Source organism: Epargyreus clarus, unplaced genomic scaffold (genome assembly GCF_041222505.1).
Source record: "Epargyreus clarus isolate Ecla_fem2 unplaced genomic scaffold, WU_Ecla_fem_2.2 ptg000021l, whole genome shotgun sequence".
NCBI classification, from domain to species: Eukaryota; Metazoa; Arthropoda; class Insecta; order Lepidoptera; family Hesperiidae; genus Epargyreus; species Epargyreus clarus.
In genome coordinates, this window is record NW_027332228.1 from 8,332,244 (window position 1) to 8,351,323 (window position 19,080).

Here is a 19,080-nt window from a genome sequence, read left to right on the forward strand (position 1 = left end):
ATACTCTACAAATATGTAGGTATAAATCACATACAAAAGATGGTCGTGTTAATAAATTTAAATATGGAAATAATATAGTTAGGCACAAGAAGCATGTCTCACATATATATTTAAATCGTATTAGATACATAACCTTCGTGTTTTGCGATAAATCATGCAATCATTCAATTTCTTCACTATCAAGACCGGTACAATGTCTTAAACATCTTTCATCCACAGGGTCACGACATTGACATTTTTTTAAATAATTCTAAATAAAATTGAATTTAACTAATCTACTTTACATTAATATAAGTCTAGATATACACAAGCAAAGTTACTTCGATATCAATAAATATGGCGTAACATTGACCCAAGTGCTTCTTGGAAGATTACGTTTAAAATCGAGTATTTATATAAAATACCGTCATAGATGTTATTTAATGATAAATAATGATATATCTTTATAGAATAGATATTAATAGATAGAATAGAATTCATAAGTTTACAAGCTCAGACACTTTCTTTAAGTTTATGTGAATTCACATACAGTTATAAGTGATTTTGAAAATAACTTCTTAAAAAACAAAGTGTATCAAGTGTACTGCCAACCGGCATCTAATGTCCCTTGCAATGTAGCCAGCTGCTGAGAAGGCCTTCTCCGAATCAACACTGGTTGGCAACAGCGTGATTAAGCAATTATATACAAACTGCAAATATCTCCCCCTTGTTCCTCCACAATCCCGTCAATCTCGTACGAGATCTCGTCATATTATGCTTCGGGATTGATCCCGAAAAATTACATGGGATCTCGCGAGACCGGGATTGCATTTCCTAATGTGAATTTATCGTCAGTCTATTTGAAGGTTGTAGAACCATTTGTGATTCTTATTTCTACCCTACACCTAATAACATTGTGTACTAAATTATGTTATTTTATTCAATAAAGATTTTTTATTATTATTATATTATTATTATTATGTCTACCTAATAGCAGCATTGTTGAGTGCTGCTGTGTTTAGTTACATTTATTCTAAAATTTAGTGTGTATTTAATAGATTTGAGTAGCGAAATATGATTGTTGATAGAATTGCCCTAATAGTACCTATCCGAAATTTCTCCCTAGGTTGGTAAGACTGCGGCAAAATGCTAAGTATAAAATAATAAGAATACGAATATAATGGAATAACGGTCAGTAAAACATATCATGGCAATAACAGTCACTATACCAGTAAATGTCAACATAATTGTGATTTTATTACAAAATTGAATATTAATAAATTTAATTTTTGGAGTTTACTCCTTAAGAAACGATTTGAGTTATAAGGCCCGGTACGGAAATTTTATGAGGAGTAAAATCAAGTGTAACACGAAAAGTTGAGGCGTAACGGAAACCAAAATATGAATCAAGAGTGCTTTTATTAATTTAAAATACAGTAAGTTCAAATCCCATATGAAAGTAATTATTACAATAAAAATAATTAGCAATATATAAAACATTAAAACGTCATTAACTAATTTGTTTACATTTTTGCATAAATTAAGTTATAGGTTTGATCATTTATAAAATACTGTGAAAAATATGAACATTGGCGCCATAATATGATTAACAATCTTTTAAGAACGTTTTTAAAGAAGAGTAACATATAAAATCAATAAGCAATTGAATAAGATATAATATTAGCAAAATAAGTTTTTAACATAAAGAGGCTTTTGTAAGTTACTGATATATTAATTTAACTTATAAAAATGGATGCATTATTGATCAGCACCATCTATCAACGATAAACGGGCAAAATCAAAACAGTATTATTTAATATTTATTACAGAATTATTGCTAATGAATTATGTTCAAAATAAGTTATATAAAATTAACAATATGTTTTAAATGAATTCTAGAATTATAAAACATTCAGAAACAATCCAAATTACATATAATAACATGTTTATTGAGTCTCATATAAATTGCATCCGTAAATTGCAACAAGGATATTTTATAGATGGCAAAGAAATTATAATTATTAAGTTTTAAGTTATAAAACGTTTAACATTGTTTTAAATATAAATAATTATATTATATTAAAATTTACTTTAATATAAACAATTATATTAAGTTACCATTATAATATTTGGAACCAAAATACATAGATTGATAAACTTGCAAACTTACAATTTATAAAACTTGCCACTAGATGGCGCTATTATACCCATGCGCCCATATATACATCTATATACAAGTTGTATATAGATGTATATATGGGCGTATTGTATAATACAACGTACATAAACAGCAACCTAACCATCAAGTTTTAATGTTTTGATTTTAAAGTTTTCTTGTACTTCTATGCATTGATACGTGTATTTTTATGTACTATTAAACAAATCATCAAGTGATTAAAGTTGAAAAAATATTTGAAAATATGCAAGAAATTGATTTAGATGATAATGAAGAAGAATCCAAAAAACACATGGATGCGGTTAATTGGTATTTTCTATTCGATATATATCATAATTATCGTTCGTAAGGAGTAAACTCCAATCGTGCGTCGTAGCTGCCACACACACACTTTTTTATATGGGTAAGATTTCACATAAAACTGTACAACTGATAAAAAAGTTTTAAAATTTTTATGAAAAGCTATAAAGTCAATATTTATTTTATTTCAGACAAGTGCTAAAAACAACTTAAAGGGCCCTATATAGATACGGTAAATGATGTGATGAAACCTCAGCATTTAAGGAAGGAAAACTAAATAAACTTTACGAAAGGTGGTAGAGTAAGTGTGGTTCGACCAGTGAGGAACCATCATAGTCCACAGGAATCTTTTTTTTTTTATAACATAAGAGTAGCAGACGAGCATACAGTCCACCTGATGGTAAGTGTCTACACTGCCACCCATGGACATCTGTAATCAACCCCAGATAGGATTAGATATTCCTACCTAAGGTCGGCCACAGATGCGCCGCTACCCCTGAGGACTAAGCTGGAACGTCTCGGAAAAGTCTGTCTCCCTTACCACACCCTTCAAACCGGAACACAGCAGCGCCTAACAATGCCGTTATTAGGTAGAAATAGGTGTGGCGGTGGTGCCGCCGGAGTTGAACCACAAAGGGTTCTACCACCTTTTAAGTTGAATCTATTGTATACAGAGTTGGTCACAGATGGTCTACGAGTGGCGGTTACCACTTGCTACCAAATTAACTGCAATTTGCTAGTCTTATTTACAAATAAAAACAACTTACGGTGACCTTTACTTTCTATCGTTTGTTTGTTGAAACTAACAAAATGCATCGCACGAAACGTAGTAGTAGTAGCAGAAATTATTTTCCTTGCATTTTGCGGAAGCACTTCTCTACTCGACTATTTCTAGTTTGTGATGTGTTTTGGATTGAAGTACATGGTAAGGCAAACAACTTTTCTCGTCAAATCAAGTGTTCTCGTTACATTATGACGAGTATTTCCTAATTACTACGTTATTATATTTTTACTTTTTATTGTTTTCAGGTGCAATTCATACCTTACCTTGCATGAGCTGTCATATTACTCACCTTAATAACAGTTGGATAAATATATCATAGATAATTATGCCAAAAAATAAAAAAAAATCTTAATGTTCTTGAACTTGTTGAACTCAATTGCGTAATATTAATAGATAATAATGTGATAACTACCTTAATCGCTAAGTAGCTCATTGATCTCTTGTAAAAGGTGTCAATTTATTATCTTAATAAAATTAAAAGGCAGTAAAGTGCCGAATAAAATTAAAGCCTAACTGATAAAGATTATATCATAAACGTACCCATCGCGAATAATTTAATGATTTTATTCACGGTTTGTTTAAAACGTACTTTAACGGTTTAGAAAAAGTGTTCATTAATTTCTGTTTTGTACAATATATAAGGTCGTTTTGAAGATTAATCTCTCAAACCTGTTTACAAAATTTCTGTAAGATTGCGTAATCAACGAATGTTGATGAGCACCGGTCAGACGCGTGGGTTCAGCATCATGCCTTGAACTAATGTGACACCTATAAAAACCAAGGACAAATCGACTTAACCGATGTGATACGTCTCTAATCGATTTATAGTTCCATTAACAACTGGACGACTACTCCAAAATTATTTAAATTATAATGTGTCTATGTTCAATATTGTCACAGTCGCTTATTTATACAAAACGATAAACATAAACCCTTTGTACATTAAATTGCAAAATAAGATATTTTTTTAAGTTTTCACTTTATTTTGCATCATTAAAGTCAATTTTATAAAAGTTACAGATTATCGTAGAAACCACTAATTTTTAGCAAAACATTTACCTAATAATATTATACATGAGATAAATTCAATGATCCCAGAAATATTTACGGCTTTTGCAAAAATGTGGTGTCTTGAGTAGAAATTCTCTTAAAACGAACAAAGCAAAGAATCGCATGTATCGTTTTTTAAAGCGACGAACTATACGTTCTAAAGAAAGAGTTATAAATATACCTAAGCTGTTTATAATCTATTAAAGATAAAAACAGCCACACGATTATCCAATATATCTACATGTGTATAAGTAATATTCTTTAAACTTGTTGTTGGTCATTCAACTCAGACCACGCCATCAGCTTCACTAAAATACCACCATTTATATAGTGCTGTCAACGCACGCAGTCTCGAAACGAGTCCTTTAATTTTATCTTTTAAATCAGAAACGGAACTTCTTACAAATCATAAAACTAAAGTGTTTAAAGTTCAACAACAAAAATATTTTATACCTATATTTACTGCGCATATGTTTCTATGGCAAATTAATATCACGGTGCAGTGCCGTTTATCTAGATTATATTGACTTCTAGATGAAACTGCTTTGTCTACAAGTTTGATTACAAGTCCGTTTTTTATGGTTACTCTATTATATATTTTACTCATATTTAAACCGTCATATGCACAATTTTATTCGTCTTACTTAATCAAATGAGCATAGTTAATAATTTAAAAAAATACTGATTTTATACCCTATCCTACGCTACCCTATAAATACGCTGGATTGTAGAGAAGATAATAAGGAAAGATGTACATCTTTTACAGTTTTCCTTCTTTTAAATATTCTAAATTTCATTAAGTACCTTTTTATCTATTTTTTAAAGGTACGTGATATCTTTAGTATTATAATATGTATCTATTTACAAAAACGTATTTTTTGCTACATCGAAGTGATGAATGAAATAGATTTCCTTGAACTATAAATCGATGCATAATGCATAATAAACAAACAAAAAGACAAACAGAACACTCCAAAATATAACGTTTCGAACTAGTTATTACTAACGACTTGGCGTACATAGTGTTTATGAGTTAGTGTTGCTGTTGATGGGTATATATGTATTGCTGCTGGGTTGCACTACGATGTTGTTCCAATTCAGATTGACGTAGGAACGTAGGTAAGTGGTCAACCCGTCCTGAACGTCTCCCAACCTCTCATATCAAGATTTTCGACTGGGTTTATCGATTGCTAGTAATTACTAATTAGAAACGGAAACGATGGATAAAATTGCCATATAAAGGAACAGATGAAATTTTCTTGTAGTAACGAATTTCTGTGTAGTAAATAATATAAGTTTATTTTATACTAATACAAGAATAAGATTTTTAAGGGTAAATCCAATTCGGTACCCTTAGTATGAGAACCCTGTATCAGAACCGATTGGCAATGTAAGGGCAATACGTAAACAAATACAAAATCAGTCATTTTTGTAAAAACGTATAAACTCATATTAAGGGTACTGTTCTCAGCATTCTCAACTTTAACTTCAACTTTATTTTATAAGTCATCTGAAATCAATGATTAAAGCTCATTAGATATTTACGTAAAGTAAAAGTCACGTTCCTTAAAGATATGTAATATTTCTAAATAGATAGACAAACATGCTGTTGCCATCGGTAACATGCAAATAAGCTTAGAAGCTAAGAGAGATAGGCACTTCAATTTTATTTATATGGATAGATAAAACCCCAATGAATGTTTATTGTTTCAATAAATTAACATTTGTAAAGTGATGCTTTGTGTTTAGTTGTGTTATATTCACGCCTAAAAGTACAACATTTGTTATTGAGTTAGCATTTTCGATTTGTTTATTGCACGCCTCATAAGCGAAGCGTTGAGGTTGTGCTCTACTCTCGACATTTCAAAAAAAGCAGTTTTCTCGAAACTGAAATTGATTTTTTGTTATTTATATTGCACTTATAGGTTAATTTGAGTGCACTAATATCAAGTCAAATAATTTATCAGGCACATAAAATATATTTTAATAACAATTTTTTTGTTTAACATAGTAAATAATAATATTAAACATAATCTTTTCTGGACGTCCGTGTATGGACGTCCGTGTATGAAATTGGTCGAAAAAATGATCGTATCGGAATATTTTTTTTTAATTATCTAAAGTAACACACGAAATAATTTCTTAGTCAATATGAGCGTTTAATTCACTGTCATTAAATTATTATTTATAAAAAACTAATACAACAACAATCAAAAAAAAAATTGCTAAACTTCTTTAAAATCATTTTTTTTATTTGTTTATTGAATAGAAATAAATAATAAAAAATTAAAAAAAAAAAGTCAAATGTAAAATCTTAAGTTGTAACCTCGTGAATATAACTCCATCTGATATCTATAAATGGTACTTTTTTACAAGACACTGTAAAGTTACATTGACTATTGAGGTGTTTTTCTATTTCTACATTATTTATATAATATACACTTTTACAAATAATCAATTTCATTGTAAAAAAAAAATGAGATTATGAGGCGTGTACTTTTGGATTTTCCAAACTTTTTTTTAAATTAGTTAAACGTAATTTTGTATCCAATTTAAACTTCCTCACGCCTACCACTCGTAATTAACCCGAAATAAAAATATTATGAAACACACTATTCTCTCTGGGAATTATGGCGGATCATTTTTCTTTTTTTATATATAGGAGTAGCACCAGCACGCAGTCCACCTGATGATAAGTGGCTACTGCCGCTCATGGACATCTGTAATCAACGCCAGATAGCATTAGATATTCCTACCTGAGGTCGGCCACAAATGCGCTGCTACCCTTGAGGACTAAGCTGGAACGCCTCAGAACAATATGCCTCCCTTAACACACCCTTCGAACCAGAACACAGCGTTTAACACTACTGTAACGAGGCAGAAATACGTGTGGCGGTGGTGCCGCCGGAGTCGAACCACAAATGGTTTTACCACATTCAAATTATCCTTTAGGTGTGCTCGTATGTAACCGCGCCCTACTAAACATACCTTACTACGTATTAAATATTATTTCGCACAGCTACTATAAATCAAAAATAAAATAAAATCGTCTTTATTACCCGACTGCCAAGGAAGGGTTATGTTTTTCGCGCGTATCTTGTATGTTTGTCTTTCTTTATTTGATCCGATCTAACAAACGGCTGGATGAATTTCAACAGTTGAAGTGTCATTATATTTGTCTCAATGACCCGAGTGTCCTTAGATAGGTGTTAGTAAAAAAATAAACAAAATGGCGGATTTTTGGCGCGAAATAGTAACACATTAAAAAAAAAAGTTAACCGAACCTATCGAGTAGGGTATCAAATGAAAGGAAATTAAACGGAGATTATAAAAACATATTTGTATATATATAAAACAGTAAGGTGACTGACTGACTGACTAACTAAATGACTTTTTCATTTTTCAGAAATCAACGTACAGCCTAAACCAAGGACCTTACAGTTCTGAAATTTTGCGCACAGGTTCTCTTTATAGCTTGAATAAGTACTAAGAAAGGCCTTTTGGAAATTCTACCCTTAAGAGGGTAAAATAGGGGAAAACAGTTTTTTTTGAAATCCTTTAATTTTGAAGCAACTACTATAAAATTTTGTATTTGGCTTTCTGGATAGGAACAAGGACGCACTTATTTATCCTCCTCCGAAAAATCAACCCCGTAGAGGGTAAAATAAGGGGTAAAAGTTCATTTGAACAATCGTCAATTTTGAAGCAAACACTATGTCATTTTGTATCAGGCTTGTTGGATAAAAATAATAAAATGCTACCTCTAACGAGGTAAAATAATGACCGAAACTTTGATTTACTGAAGTTATATATTTTATAGACCGTAAATGGTGAATTTTTTCGCAAAATAGTAACACGTTTTAAAAAAGTTAACCAAACCTATCGAGTAGGGTGTCAAAATAAAGGAAATTAAGAGGAGATTACACATACATTATATAATATATCTTATATATAAAACTCTCGTGTTAGTTACCGTACTCCTCCGAAACGGCTTCACCGATTTTCACCAAATTTTATATACATATTCAGTAGGTCTGAGAATCGGCCACTATCTATTTTTTTTACACCTAAGGGTTGTTCATCCTTAACATTTTTTTATTTATTTATGGCAACACAACGTTAGCCGGGTCAGCTAGTGCATATATACTCGTATATACACATCGAGATGACTGTCTGACTAAATGAGAGAGTTGCTGTGCCAGAGATCAACGCAAAGGGAAACCGCTGAACTTAAGCGTTCTGGAATTTTACACATAGGTTCTTTATATAGCGTAAATGAACACTACGAGGATAAAATAGGGTAATATTGTTTGAACATCTTTTGTTTTTGAAGCAGACACCTACTATGAAACTTTGTATTTGGCTTTCTGGGTAAAAATAATGAAATGCCTATTTCACTGCTTTTGGAAATTCTACTTCAGCCTTTTTGGTGCAGTCGGGTTTTTGATTTTTTAAATTAATTACTTGTTTAATATTTATACATATCTGTCGTTAATCCACTCGTAGCTTGTTTTATTAGTCGCCTATGACGCGTGATATTTAATAATTATTTAAATATTAACATTTTAAATTTGTGACAGGATTTCCGGTGTATGCAAATCATCCACTTGAGTTCAGGATTTATAAATAATTAGCTCAGCTTAGACTTTTCTACACAGCCACACCCATTTCTGCCTAAGAACAGTGTGAAGCGCTACTTTGTTTTATTTCCAGGGTGTAAGGTTGAGACTCTTTTAAGGGAATGGCATTATCTGAGGATGATTACAGAGGTTCATAGAAGGCCATTACCACTTATCATTAGCTGGTCTGCACGCCCGGTAGCTACTTCTGTCATATCAAAAAACATTTGAATATCCATAAAAATAACTTATTTACTATATTTATTTTGCTTATAGATTAAAGAGTTACGCTCGATTATTTAACAAACAGGTACCTACGAGTATTTGACAACCCCTCAATGAGAATATTAGCATCATTAATCAATATCAAAAACTCATAACAACATGAAAATTATAAGACTAAACATTTTCATACACATTTAGCATGCATTAAAGTCTCATTACTGCTATTACAATTTGAAGGTTGAATAGTTTACATACAATAAATAACATCTTCTATATATAAAAATGTTTTTTTGTCTGTATGTCCTTTATAGAATCGTAAACTATACTTTGATCATATGATGATCTTTAGAGTTGTTGTGCATGAGCCCACGAAGGTTTCTGAGTTGGTACATTAATTTTTGAAGGCGGTAGAACCCTTTGTGGTTCGATTCCGGCGGCACCACCGCCACACCTATTTCTACCTAATAACAGCAGTGTTAGGCGCTGCTGTGTTCCGGTTTGAAAGGAGACAGACTTTTCCGAGGCGTTCCAGCTTAGCCCTCAGGGGTAGCGGCGCATCTGTGGCCGACCTCAGGTAGGAATATCTAATCCTATCTGGGGTTGATTACAGATGTCCATGGGCGGCAGTAGCCACTTACCATCAGATGAACTGCATGCTCGTCTGCTACTCCTATATTATAAAAAAAGATTATAAAAACCTCCTATATTATAAAAACTGTCATTCCATTGAAGGTACAAATTTTCAGTCATAAGTATGTAATGTTCAGTTTTTAAATGCGAGCGAAGTCGCGGGCACTAACAGATTGGCAATGATAATCCGTTGTTTTATTTGACCATGCGTTTACTATATATAGAATATAAATTAGAATATAGTAGATTCATTCGATTAAATTCCTGTACTGTCATGCATGTGTAGAATCTTTATTTTAAATTTTGAATAAACTAGCTTCAAATTGACTGGATTTAGGTACCTACATATTTTAGTTTAAAATAAGCTGCTATTTCTTAAACTCTTCTTGAGTGAATTTGGTCTGAATGTCAAATATTTTATTTACATACATATTTGTTAGGAAATGATTCAATTAATACATTTTAGAATTATAAAGAAAACCAAACAACAACGCACATTTTGTTAATTTGTGTCTACGATATAATTATATTTTAAAATTCTCTCCCATATTCTAGAGGCATTGTGAATATATTTAATTTTAACAAATAAGCAATACGTGATTTAAAAATCATTGTTATTACCCAATAGTATTGATAGATTATTATGAATAGGTGCCTTTATTTAATTATATAGAAATTTTACATCATACACATATTATGTGCTGTATGGGTGTCTCCTTGGGACTATGCACTTGTAAGGGCCTTCCTTTACCTTTTATTCTGTAACCAACCCATCTGAATTAAAAGTATCCGACAAGGTTTACATTATAATAACAATTTTTATATAACACAGAAACACTCATGGAAAACCTATTGAAAAATTGCTACGGTCAGCCATTAATGGATAAATAACATTGATAATCGTTTTTACAGTTTCAGCTATAAATTCGGTTATACTTTTAATTTGTACTTTAAAAGAATCGCCTAAATCTGTTTTCGTTTATGTAACACGGTAACGTAGATGCATTCTGATTTGAAGGTGCAAGATTATTTTGCATTCGTTGCGAGGCTTTTGTATCCCGATACTGGGCATATATCTTTCCAGAGCCCAGGCTTGCCACAGGCTCACCACGCTGCTTTCATGGGTTTTATTAAAGTTAAAGCTACGGCAGCATGAAGCGGTCCAAATCTTTAAAACGACACATATGTGAATTTTATGATTATCATCGTGTTGGACTCTAATTCTTTGTACTTAGTTTTGTTAACTTTAGTCTAGGACTAAGGGCTAAATTAGCAACTTTACATCAGCTACTTCCAGTAAATAAGAGAAATATTTCTTAATATAACATATTGTTAGCGATGTGTCGGCGCCACAGTCGGTTCAAATGGTTTGTATAAAGGGCAAATACTTTGACATAGGGAGATTTATAATGTCAAGTGATATATCTTTAATAGAATGGATTGTCCTTCGGTTTGCCGGAACGGAAAACAACTTGAAGCAATTAATCAGATGTATTAGATTTTACGATAACAGTTAATCAAAGATGAACAGCCAATACTAATAAATTTAGCAATCTATTTAATTTTGTAACAGGTTATGATGTAAATATGAGTATTGATGTTTTAATAAAACTACATCCTGGTACATATGTTTTATATACTTAATAGATTATATTTCGTCATTAACTACGACTCTTTTTTAAAAGATAACTTGGTTATATAAAATACTTTTTCGTTTGTTTTTTATTAAAGGTATGTTGTAAAATTTATCTTAGTTTTCTATATGTCCTGCATATTCATGAATAAATAATATATAATATAATATATAATAATAGCTTAAAAACAGAAATTACATTCATTTCATTCTTAATAGAATTACACTCCTAGCAAATTAATTTGATTTTCACAATTTAATTTTAGTTTGAAGCCCTAAGGTCATGAAAGAAATATTAAAACCTATACATAATGTAGCGATACCTTAATTCGCAAATCAGTCCACTCCACTTTTTGTCAAAATGATTTTTTTATTGATTTTGATTTCATTCAACGCCATTTACTATCAAAATAAATAAAAAAGAAATATTTTGACAAAAAGTGGAGTTGGCTGATTTGCGAATTAAGGTAGGTATCGTTATGACTTTTAAAAATAAAGTAATTCTTATTATAGTTATTTATAATAACGCTGAAAATAAAGTTATTACTCCAAATACGTTTTTACTATAATAGTTACATTTGTAAATTACTTTTATATTTATATATTATAGTATGTGTTTAAAGTTATAATTATACTTGTATGATTACTTAATTTTAATTTTATCATTTATCTACTGTGCTCTCCAATACGTAATATCTGTGATTAAAGCAAAACCCTAGTCTATTATATGTGAGGCCTTTGTCTAGATGTTTAATCCTAAATATTGCTGGAATAGAACAGGCATTGGTATAAAACCAAATAAAATATCAGAAAGTACTGACTATTTACTTTTATTTTGTCTTGCACATAAACGTTCGAAATAATTATTGCAACAGCACGATCGTATCTTACATATCACATTAATTTATTTAGTATCGTATAAGTAATATAAAATTATATTAATATTGAGATGTAAAGGATGTTGTATCTACGCGGTGAGATTCTTATTTTGAAAATACATGACTACTTAGTTCTTAGCATTTCTGGCAATGTACTCCAACGCGCGGGCGATCTGGGCGGGGATTTCGGGCGCTACGGGAAGAGCGTCACTCTGAAACATGAGAAACATCCATTATTAACTAAATCTGTATCATGATATTTTTTTTATAGTATAGCAGTAGCAGACTAGCATGCAGTTCACCTGATGGTAAGTGGCTACTGCCGCTCATGGACATCGGTAATCAACCCCAGATCGGATTAAATATTCCTACCTGAGGTCGGCCACAGATGCGCCGCTATCCCTGAGGACTAAGCTGGAACGCCTCGGAAAAGTCTGTCTCCCTTACCACACCCTTCAAACCGGAACACAGCAGCGCCTAAAACTGCTGTTATTAGGTAGAAATAAGTGTGGCGGTGGTGCCGCCGGAGTCGAACCACAAAAGGTTCTACCACCTTCAAATTCATGATATCCCCTAACAAGTATACTATTTAAATCTATTTATATGTACTTCCCTCTATTTTTATTCAATCGCTGCGTTAGTTAATTCAGTTCCAGTTATTTGATTACATTCGTTCCTGATATTGGTCGTCACTGTCCCAGTGCTGGGCATGGGTTTTCGCTCAGTGAGACAGTTTAGGCTATATTTTATTGCGTGCATCAAGTCTGAATTGGTAGATTTCACTCGCCCTTGAGTACTTTTACAGAACTCTCACGCGTGTAGGTCTTCGTGATTTTTGCAATCAGTCTTAAATTAAGTAATAACCAGTTTTGATACGTACATAACTCCGAGAAAATAGCCTGGGATTCTAATCCCAAATCTCACTGAGCTATCGCCCTCTACAATTACATGAGTACACCCTCTACAATTACAGTACTTTAAAATTAAATCCTCACCTGGGGCTGGTATCCGTTTTCGTCGGCAACGTAGGTAACAGAGATGGTCTTTCCTTCAGGGCTCACCCAGGAGAAGGATCCCTGAGCAACATCAGGAACTAGGGGTGGGTTGCCACCGAAGTTACGGGGAGTACCTTGTTGCTGGGCAGCGATACCGTTGTTGGTCTCGTAGCTGTCACAAACATGTAACGGTTAGCTCAATTTTTAACAAACTATGAACATTACTTGATCATTTATAACAAATCTAATGAACTTACAAGTAGTTGTAGCTGCCATCGGGGTTGATGTCGTATCCAGACTTGATAGTTTCAGCGGAGCGAGCATCAGCAGCTACTCTGGCGACGGTGACAGGCGCGACCGGCACGGGGACGGCTGGCACGAAGGGAACAACTGGCACTGGAGCGGGAGCCACCACTGGTGCAGGGGTAGCCGACACTACTGACGCTGTCGCCTTGGCTACAACTGGCTTAGGGAAGGGAGTAGAGGAAACGAAGGGCTGGTATTTGTTGTACTGTTGTTGGAAGGGCTGGTAGCGGTTGTACTGGCCTTGGTTGTATTGCCCTTGGTTGTACTGTCCTTGGTTATATTGGTTGTACCGGCCAGGGGTGTACCTGTTGTTGGGGAAACCGAAGTTTCCGAATTGGGCGTTAGCCACGGCCAACACGCAGGCCAAAACTGCAACCTGTGTCCACAAAAATATTTCAAATTATTCACCAATATTCACATGAAATACACTATTACTAATGATACTTTTAAAATTAAATTAATTTTGGTTTTAAATATTTAATTTTACTTACGGCGAATCTCATTTTAATTTTTTTAAGATTGCCTAGCTTGGTTGAACTAGTTTGAATGCGGGTAAAAAATCCGCGCAGGCTTTTATAACGCTCATAGAACCACCCACATTGGGCGGCGAATTGCAATAACATTTAAATAATTTGCTACGAGAGTAAAGAATTATTTAAAATATCACTTGGCCTATCCGTATTAGTAATAAAATTTCATAAGGTCATAACAATGTAGGATCATTAAAGATCATACTTTTCATACAAGTATTGTGTTAAATGTCTGAAAGCTATTTTTATTTTATCGTATGACTTCATTAACATCGCGGATCTCTTTGACGTAGACGACACTTTAATTAATGGCATAATATTTAATTTATTATCTGATTGGTTTTAAATTTTAATGTTTAAAATAAAAAAAAGCATTCAGTTTAAATCTATTTATTTGAAATAATTTAAACACTTAAATGTGAATGCGATTTTTTCTTCAACTTTTGCGAATATTATTATTTTTTTCTTTTTTAATGTTGTATTAAAAACAAATAGGTAAAAATACATACGTAGGTAAGTACAAAGAATGTGTTGTATGTGTAAATATGTAAATTAAAGCTCACAAACATAATTATAATACAACTGGTAGGTAGGTAATTATATTAATTAGTAAAATATTAAATAAAGAGGAACAAATATTAACTAGTTTTACACCAGAGAAAAAATGGAACTAATTATTAAACACGCCATTTGTTTGTACCGTACTGTGTACAGAAAATAAGAAGTCAATGGCAATATAATTAATATGTAATTACTGTTGAAACTAAAATGATCTTGCGTACTTGTGTGGATACGCAAGACATTCAAAGCGATTATTCAAAGCGTAGCACCCAAACCATATAGTTTTATAACCAGTGAACTCATAAAATACTGCTCTTCATACAAATTATATGCTGTTAAGATACATACTAATAAAAATATGTCTTTGATATGAAGGAAAATATGCTATATTTATTAGTATCTCATCATCATCAACCCATTACTGTCCCACTGCTGGGCACGGGTCTCCTCTCAGAATGAGAAGGATTAGGCCATAGTCCACCGCGCTGGCCAAGTGCGTATTGGTAGACTTCACATACCTTTAAGATTTTTTTTTTTTATTTTTTTTTTATAAATCTCTCAGGTATGCAGGTTTCCTCACGATGTTTTCCTTCACCGTTTAAGCAAGTGATAATTAATTTCTAATACGCACATAAATTTGAAAATCAGAGGTGCGTGCCTGGGATTTGAACCTCGGACCCCTCGATCGAGAGGCCGTGTTCCCTAGGCTAACCACTAGGCTATCACTGCTTATTAGTATCTATATTTCTTAATTTTACAAGAGCATTGGACTGAGAGTATGTATTACCTAATTGTTGATTTTTTGTTCTTAAATTGATTACGCATGTTATTTTAAAAAGCGGTCGTAATGAAAAACAAAACATTATTTCCACAGTAGATCTTTCCAACATTTTAGAATTTTAAGAAACAGTATCTTGTATTTAAAAAAAAATATAATTCAATGGGTGTTTTGCTATAAATTCTATTTTTAAATATTATTTAACACGTTTTACAGAGTTATCGTCGCATCGGGTGACCAGAGAGCCGGAAGCTTTTTCGCCCAATGGTTTTACATTACTCTTCTGAATGAAGCCTATCGAAAAGTAATTTTGAATAAAGTGTTTTCATCGAAAAATCGTCAATACCTCTATCGTAAATCACAATAAATTGTAATTTGGTCACAGATTTTCTTAATTAGAGACTCACTCGATCTGCTCTTAAACCTTAATATCAACTATTTCATTTTAATACACACCACTGTAGGTACTAAAGAACCGCCGTAGTATGTAACCTGGTACATATTATAAGTAGAATCATTAAAACAGTAATTTGAAGGTGGAAGAACCCTTTGTGGTTCAACTCCGGCGGCACCACCGCCACACCAATTTCCTCATAACAGCAGTGTTAAGCGCTGCTGTATTCTGGTTTGAAGGGTGTGGTAAGGGAGACATAATTTTCCGAGGCGTTCCAGCTTAGTCCTCGGGGGAAGCGGTGCATGTGTTGCCGACCTTAGGAAGGAATATCTAATCCTATCTGGGGTCGATTACAGATGTCCATGGGCGGCAGTAGCCACTTACTATCACCTGATAGCACGCAGTCCACCTGGACTGCGTGCTCACTGCTACTCCAATATTTTATATATAAAAAAAGTATTGTGTGATTCTGTGGAGTGATTTATGACATATTCAAAGTAAAGACCGGTAGTCTATTTAGCACTACGCCTACGTTTGTAAATTTTCCGACATAATTAACAGTAGAACCACATAGTGTGCGACCAATTAATAGATGTTATATTTACCTAAAACATTAGAAGCAGTAAATGTCCGTTGAAAATAACTAAGTCTTTCAAAAGCTTCAAACAAACACTAGCATACGAAATTTTTAAATTAGCCCATTATCACACAGTCCCAGAGTGTATAAGTTAAGTAAACCTTATGCTTATATACTTCATACCCTTGGGTTTACTCAAGACTGTTTTTGTCGTCTAGAGAACATAATAGAGCTTAGGTAGTCCCCTGTCTGACGTAAGAGGCGACAAATAGATATTTTCGGGGTTGCGGGCGGCAAGAGTCGAGACTAGAACCGCTCAGCCAGTGACCCTAGGAAAGACGACTTTACCACGTCCACGTGCCGTTTAGAGCAGTCACCGTGAACATTACTTAGTGGGTAAGAATCTCACATAATCAATTGTAAACTCCCAGGGTGCCTTTTAAAGGTTCACCCCTCAACAATAAAGTTGCCTCAAAGTATTTTTCATAGGTGTCCTAGCGTAAATTGTATGTCTTTGGAAATAAATAGCTTGCGCTCTAGGTTCAAACATAGATCTTCTGTAAAATGTATCCTAGTAGACTTTCATTATTAAGGTTTACATCATCATGCTGTGTCATCCGGGTTCGTTGCATAAAATAGCAATAATGCTGAATAATACAATAAAACTATGAAGGTATGTTCAGATACAGATATACAAAACACCTGGAGCTACAGTTTTAAAACACCACCATGACCACAACAATGACATATGAGTCTGTTATTATTGAATACGCAAAAAATTATTGCAACGTTCATTTTAGAGTTTCTATGATTAATGCTTCAAACCCATGAACGCCATTAGAAAACTTAAGCGATCGAACCAGTTTTTTGTAAGTTGGGTGGAGTCAGAGTATATCTAGTAACTAGAAATGTTTAACAGATATACAAAAAACATCAAACTTTAATTTATTCTCTAACACGTGAACAAGATCATATATATGTACATAATAATATTCTCAAATGTAAATTTGTAGTACCGGATTGCACATTACGAATATTTATTACTGTCAGTTCAATCTTCTTTTTCTCTAGTTTGGTATACTAGACATTATATACGTTAGACGTAACATTTCCCTTATTCAATGTAACCTTGACGAATATTTACACATTTTAAAACTGCCACACCTATTTCTGTCTTACAATTATGTTAAGCTGATGAGTTCTGGTTTACACATCTATCCATCAGCCTTTACTAGTCCACTGCTGGACATAGACCTCCCCTAGTCTGCCCCACTCCGACCGGTCTTGGGCCGTCTGCATCCAGCGGTTACCCGCCGTCCGCTTCAGGTCGTCAGTCCACCTGGTCGGGGGGCATCCTGTACTCCTTTTGCCGAGACGTGGTCTCCATTCGAAGACCTTCCTACCCCACCGGTTATCGGTCCTACGAACTATGTGGCCAGCCCTGGTTTACACGAGGCGTCCCAACTTAAGGGTACAGGTCATCCTATTCGTGGTTAATTTAAGTTGTCCTTTGGCAGCAGTTGCCATTATCAGGTGAACTGCACGATTGTTTGCTACTTCTGTAATATAGAAAACACTAGTTTTTGCCCGCGGCTTCGCCCGCGTTTAAAAGAAAATAATATAACATACTAACATACATAACACTGAAAATTCGTACCTTCAACTTTGCTAAAGATCATCACTTCATTAAATGCATACTTTATAATTCAATCCTTACTAATATCGATTAAAATAATCGATGTTTTGGCTCCAAAAGATCGATTCTCCGATTAATCTATCTTAGATCGCCATCCCTAGTTCCCGTGAGATTTCCGGGATAAAAACTATCTTATGTCTTTTCTCGGGTCTCAGACTATCTTTGTACAAAATTTCATTAAAATCAGTTCAGTGGTTTAGGCGTAAAGAAGAGACAACCAGACAGACATAGTTACTTTCAGATTTATAATATTAGTAAGGAGTACGGATAAAGTCATAGTCACAATCTATTATAGATATATGTTATAGGTATTAATCAAAATTATTTCACAATCTATTATTTCAAAACCAGACTGCTAATTCTGTCTTATTACAACTTAATATTAATAAAAATAAAAGACGGTTCCATTATTTTTTATTATAAATGTGAATCATTTTATTAACTTGTCTAATACATTTTATCATGTCCGCTAGGCGCTACGCATGACTCATTCGCTTTGCTACGAAAATAATTACACTGCATAGTAATAACACCACGTGTAATTGATCTCTGAGACACGGTATATTAATATGACATGCTTTCAGCTACGTCGTAGTACTTGGTTGTCGTTACTTGAAATAAAGTCGTCGTATTACGAGATAATATACTTTATGAGCTTTGTAGGTACCTTTGCGGTCCCTGCAGTCTCGGGAATAGAATAGGGCTACGGTATCCCCTGCCTGTCGTAAGAGGCGACTAAAAGGGGGCTTCCAGGGTTAAGGGCGGCAAGAGTGGGAGCTCGAACCGTCCAGCAAGCAACCCCGGGAAGGACGACGGTATGTGTGATCGTATACCGTCGTAAACACCAGATGGTGTGGGAGGAGCCAAAAGTGCTCCCCCAGGGCAGAGCCCGATCGGCGCATCGAGCTTGGAGGACTCCGGTTGTGTTCCCTCGGAGATCCCGGAGTTCTCTTCGAGAGTTTTTTCCTT

At 33.7% G+C, this 19,080-nt stretch overlaps 1 protein-coding gene across 1 annotated transcript; it reads right to left on the reverse strand.

The window, feature by feature from the left end:
* Positions 1-12,210: 12,210 nt before the first annotated feature.
* LOC140750529 (uncharacterized) lies at positions 12,211-14,152 on the reverse strand. Its single transcript, XM_073084087.1, has 4 exons — positions 14,067-14,152; positions 13,527-13,951; positions 13,270-13,441; positions 12,211-12,486 (listed from the first exon to the last, which is right to left on the reverse strand). The coding sequence occupies exons 1-4, from the start codon at positions 14,076-14,078 to the stop codon at positions 12,403-12,405; spliced, it is 693 nt and encodes a 230-aa protein (XP_072940188.1). The 5' UTR covers positions 14,079-14,152; the 3' UTR covers positions 12,211-12,402.
* Between the last annotated feature and the right edge of the window lie 4,928 nt (positions 14,153-19,080).